The sequence below is a fragment of the Pteropus vampyrus genome, unplaced genomic scaffold (genome assembly GCF_000151845.1).
Source record: "Pteropus vampyrus isolate Shadow unplaced genomic scaffold, Pvam_2.0 Scaffold75, whole genome shotgun sequence".
NCBI lineage: Eukaryota > Metazoa > Chordata > Mammalia > Chiroptera > Pteropodidae > Pteropus > Pteropus vampyrus.
The window spans coordinates 209,403-214,920 of record NW_011888856.1 but is presented as its reverse complement, the minus strand read 5'-3'; the positions used below and the strand labels follow the sequence as shown (position 1 = coordinate 214,920).

At 58.0% G+C, this 5,518-nt stretch overlaps 1 protein-coding gene across 1 annotated transcript in view; it reads right to left on the bottom strand.

The window, feature by feature from the left end:
• The window catches only part of ADCYAP1R1 (ADCYAP receptor type I), a 58,421-nt gene that overhangs the window by 662 nt on the left and 52,241 nt on the right, over positions 1 to 5,518 (bottom strand). The window contains exons 16-17 of the mRNA XM_023532037.1: positions 4,526 to 4,567; positions 990 to 3,091 (exon numbers count right to left, since the gene is read on the bottom strand). Coding sequence (XP_023387805.1) covers positions 2,903 to 3,091; positions 4,526 to 4,567 — 231 coding nt within the window. The 3' untranslated portion in view covers positions 990 to 2,902. The remainder of the gene's footprint in view (positions 1 to 989; positions 3,092 to 4,525; positions 4,568 to 5,518) is intronic.

Here is a 5,518-nt window from a genome sequence, read left to right as displayed (position 1 = left end):
AGTCAAAGCCTCTTCTTCCACGGTGAAGCAGACTTGCTGGTGGGGGCGAGGACGAAGGAAGAGGGTGCATACTTGGGGGAACCCCCCAGTTGCGGCACCTGCCCCGGGCCAGGAACAGGGCTGGGTCTGCGCGCCATGCCCAAGGCATCTGTCTGACCATCCCTGACATGACCCTTCCCTCCGGCCCACAAGCTTCCACCGTGGTGTCCAAATGGAAGGGACAGATATCCCACTTATAAGTACACACAGCATCCTCCCTACACACACACACACACACACACACGCACGTTCACGCACGCACACACACACAGCATCCGCCCCCACACAGACGCACATGCATACACGTGCAAACACACACACACAGCATCCCCACACACAGACACACATGCGTATGCACACACACACACAGCATCCCCACACACACACGCACGTGCATGCACACGCACACACGCACGTGCATACACATGCAAACACACACACAGCATCCCCACACAGACGCACATGCGTACGCACACACACAGCATCCCCCTACACACACACACACACATGTGCATGCACATGCACATGCATACACACTCAGCATCCCCACACACGCACGTGCATGCACATGCACACATGCAAACACACACACGCAGCATCCCCCTACACTCACACACATGTGCATACACACACACATGCACATGCATACACACACAGCATCCCCACACACACACGTGCACATGCATGCACACACACATACACACGTGTACGCACACACACACAGCATCCACACACACATACGCACATGCGTATGCACGCACGCACACACACAGCATCCCCCCCACACACATACACACACGTGCATGCACACACACACACACACACACAGACATGCACTTCGAAACCTCAGATGACACACTGAACAATGATATATGCCCTTTTACCTGCCTTAGGTTTGAACTGGAGAGTTACTGCTGAAGTCCAGAGCCTGGAGAAGCATTAGAAGTCACCTCATTTCAAAAAGAGGGAAACTGAGGCCCAGCCAGGGGTGCTCTGTCCAGTCTCAGTGGTCTTAGCTTGACAGGGACAAATCCTGTGTCTGTGAATCCCAGCTTATGGCTCTTTCCAATTATCTGAAGCCCCTCATCAAGGCCCAAAGTGTGAGGTGGCCAGTGGACACCCACGAGGGTAACACACTTGTGCCCCAGAGCAGAGAGAGGGGGATCCCAAGGTGTGTGCAGGAGGGAAGGGCCGCTGTACACCCCACGACCAGCCTGAGTCTCCACATGTACCCACGAAATGGCAGGTAGCTCCCTTTCTCCCTCCAGCTTTGCCAAGGATCCAGGGTCCACAGTACTCAACTAGCCAAAGACACGGGACTCGTCCCTCAACCAAGCAGCTCAGCCCTTATTCAGTCACTTCAAAGCGAACAGTTCCTCAGGCCCGCCAGGTCCCTTCCTCTTTCTAAAACCAGGCAGAGCAGCATCCCCCCGACACCCAGACTCGCCAAGCATTCCAGAGCACAATCAGGAAACAAGTCCACAAACACATGACAGGGACACCCAACGCTGACATGGAGTGAAGCCGGCCCCACACGCAGGCCATGGCCCTCCACCTCCCTGAACCTAGTTCTGACCCATTTTAAATGCTTAGGCTGTGGGGAGCTGGGACAGGTGTGGGGTACCCAACTCCTTCCTTCAGCAGCTTCCGCTAACAGCCATGGTGGGCGTGGCTTCCTCTCTCAACATCCAGGCCACCCAAGCGTCCTCCTCAGTGATTTGATGACAAGAGCACGTGGAGAGAAGTCTTCGCAGAGGTCTCAGAGTCCAAGCCCGAGGAGCTGGTGGCTGGAGCTCATCGTCTATGGAGGTGGGAGGGGGGTGGCAGGGACCCTGGGCCTTGGACTTGGGCACTGGGAGGGGAAAAGTGCTTCAGAATTCACCAACATCACAGGAAGGCGTCCGGTTCATCCTAGTCATGGCTTTGACTTGAGGGGAAATGCGGACGGGGCTCTCATGGAGGGGGCATGGTTTCTCGGAGGCACCATCCCTCACCTTCTACAGCTGATGCTTGGGGTGGCGGGGGAGAAGGGAGGCTCTGAGATGAAGCCCTGACCCCCTAGCGTCGGGGGGAAAATAATGGAGATGGCGAAAGTCTTCTTCCATGGGTTCCCCCAGACTCTTCCATCTCCTTTCCAGTCACGTCCACATTTCTGGCTCTCAGCAATTTTCCTTGGACCAAATGAAAAGCACCAGAGCTTTCTCTGACGTTTAGCCCTACACCCAAACTGAAGTCTCTGATTGGAACAGCCCTGGAGCTGTCCCATTGCCCTGAAATGCAGAGGCTGGGCACCCGGACACCACGATGCTGGGTGAACATGAGGGAGCTTCACGTCCGGCCTGCGCTGAAGGACACTCTGGCCATCCAAGCTGGACCTCTGGCCAGCCTTGGGGACTGGGCCAGCCTGACAAGGGCCCCAGGGTGGCGAGCAGACACAAGGAGTCCACAGTGAGGGCCAGACACTGTGGGAAGCTGTCAGGCAGGCCCCACCCAATCCCCCAAAGCAAGGTCATCAGCTTCACCCACAAGGCCTCACGCATAGGGTCAGATCACTGAGGCTGGTGCAGACGGGGTGGAGCGGAGCTGGGGATCTGCTTGAGGGGACGCAAAGGGGTCAGGATGGGACAACTTTTCCACATTTGAGTAGTATTTACATGTCTGGGACCAGGGCCCGGGGGTCCACGGTGGGCGGGACCAGTACAATAACAGGGAGGGGAAATACCCATCGGGGCCCTGCATCCTTCTCTCCCCTCAGGGAGCCCTGCTTCCCGCCCAGGGCCGGCCAGAAGGGAGAGGAGAGCGCGACACGTGTGGCCAGCGCCGGGCAGCCCCGCCTGTGTGAGGAGGAGAGGCGGGGAGGGGCTCAGGTGGCCAGGTTGTCGGCCGGGAGGCCAGACATGCGAATCTGGGAGCTGCTCTTGCTCAGGATGGAGAGCTGGGTGCCCCCATTCACCCCGCTGCTGGCCAGGGACGGGTGCCGGTGCTTGAAGTCCACGGCGAAGTAGCGGTTCACCTTCCAGCTCCGCCACTTACGCTTGATCTCGGCCTGCACCTGCAGGGAGCAAGGTGGGCGTCACTTCCGGATGGATCCCTCTCCAGCCTCATCCACCTGCCTGCCTGCCCTGGGCCCCTCCAGACTGGCCCTGCCACCCCCAGCAGCACCCTGCCGACTCCCACACTGCAGCTTGCAGCCCTCAAGGGAAAGGAATGCTCTGAGGAGCTATCTCAGTCCCTCGCCCATGTCACTGTCTGAACAAAGCCCTAATGGCTTCCTGGGTCCTGTGGGCATGGCCCCTAGACCTCCGGGTTCTACATTCAGAGACCATCCCACTGGGTTTTTTAGGGAGTCTACAAAGCCAGCCCTAGGCACAGAGAGATCAGGCGAGGAGCCCCATTCTTGGTGACAGTCAACAGTGAGCTACATGTTATATCATGTGCAGACCTTTAATAATCTAGATGTCCAGACCATACCCAGAACAATCACATCAAGACCTCTGGGATGAGCTTCCCAGGGGATTGCAGTATGCAGTCAAGGCTGAGAACCACTGAACCATGTGCCTCTCTGGGTGAACACCCCACATTAGCTTAGCACGGTGTGTGCATGGCATGCCCGGCTGCAGACTCCATATGCCCCCTCCGTCTGCCATCTTCATGCAGTGCACGAACCGTACAACTGGGAATGGTACTGGCACCTCCCCCTCCAGTTCTAGCTCCTACTTCAGGCCCTGGACAAGCCCCGCATACACCCGCCCTCATCTCTCCCTACCACTCCCGGCAGAGCCCTGTCTGCCTCCCCTTATCTGTTCGTATCGGACCCTTCTGCAGGTGGTCGTGGTGATCACTGAGCCCAATTTTCTTGTTTCTCAGACGCAAAAAGAGGAGGAACCTGCCCAGGTCTCTCGGCCAAGACCCAAGCTCTGGTGCAAGGACTCCTGCCCACATCCCACCCATCCAGCCCCGAGCCCCATAGCAGCCTCTCTGTTATGGGCTCTGTTCAAATGCATCACCCTAAGAGGCCAGACCTCTGGAAACGGACCATCACTAGAAGGTTCCAGGCCTCCCCCCATGGTCTGTGCCAAGTCCCCATGGTGCCTCCTCTATCGGGGACGAGTTTGGGCGACGACCTGCTCAGCACCCTGCCTTCACGGCCTCCTGAACTGCAGATACCATTTCCTGTGCCTCGCCCTTCCTCACTTCCGATTCTTCCTTACTAAGGTGGGTCTTATGGTGAGAGCCCTCCCCAAGGGGTCTGTGCTCAGCAGTTGCTGCCTTGGTTGCATTGTAGGCAAAGCGGGAGAGATTCTGGCACAGGGTGGAGGCCATCAGGAGACCCTGCTGGCACTGCTGCTGACCCCCTCCTGTGGCTTTGGGAATCTGGCAGAGCCCTGGTCTAATAAGCACCTGTGTGACCAGCAGGCCACACTCCCGTCCGCTCCCCAGCAAGCCCCACCTCCAATGCTGAGAAGCCAGAGGGCCGAGGTCTTACCTCCCCATTCAGAAAACAGTAGAGAACGGCCACCACAAAGCCCTGGGGAGAGAGAGGGAAAAGCCTGAGCATGCTAGCAAGGAACCTTCCACGCGGGCTGTGTAGGAGGCGGCGGGAGCGGAGAGTAACGCCGGGAAGCAAAAAAATACAAGGACTTGTCGTCTAGGGGCACCTGCCCAGGAATCTGGGGTAAGATGAGACGAGTTCTGCTCAGACAAGATGGCCACACCTATGAAGCCAAGTGGCTGGTGGGAGAGTCCCCTCCCACTGAACACCTGGCTTCATATCTCACATTCCCAAGGGCCAGCTCTCCCTCTCTTTCTACAAGAGGCCTCCCCCAGGATGCCCCAGAATGTTCTCTGGGCTCCCCAACCACACTGAAGTCCTCCTGAGGACAGCACCCCTCCAGGCCAGCACAGACCTGTGTTATCCCCACCCCCTCCCCACTCCGCCCTCCCTAGGCCGGACACTCGTGTGCACAGCGCGCCCAAACACCACGTGAGTGAGCGCTTGGCACACAGTGGGCGTTCCGCTGTCCTACACATATTCTTTCCATGGATTCTTTGCACTTAGATTTCTTGTGGTGAGACAGGAAGCCCAGGTTTTGACTTCCCGGCTAGGGCTTTGTCTAGACAACTCGCAGAAAGACAAAACCCCAGCATACTGGGGTGCACAGTCTACAGACTGAAGTCAGGACGTGGACACAGAGGTCTCTCGAGGGCACTCCGCCCACGCCCGGGGCTCCTGGTGAGGGATGAGGAGCTGCCGTCTTCGGTCACCCAAGAGAGGCCTGGCTCAGGACACCCAGGACACCCAGACACAGCTCCTGTCTTCTCACAGGAGCCCAGAGCGTCGGCGGCAGAAAAGGCTCTCCCAGCTCCCTTCTATTCTGGTCCTCTCACCTCAGAGACAGAGACACGGAGGCCCAGTCTAGGCTAGAGAAGTTCCCAGAACTGCCAGCAGGTCAGGGCTCCGCTGGAGTCCCCACGCCCC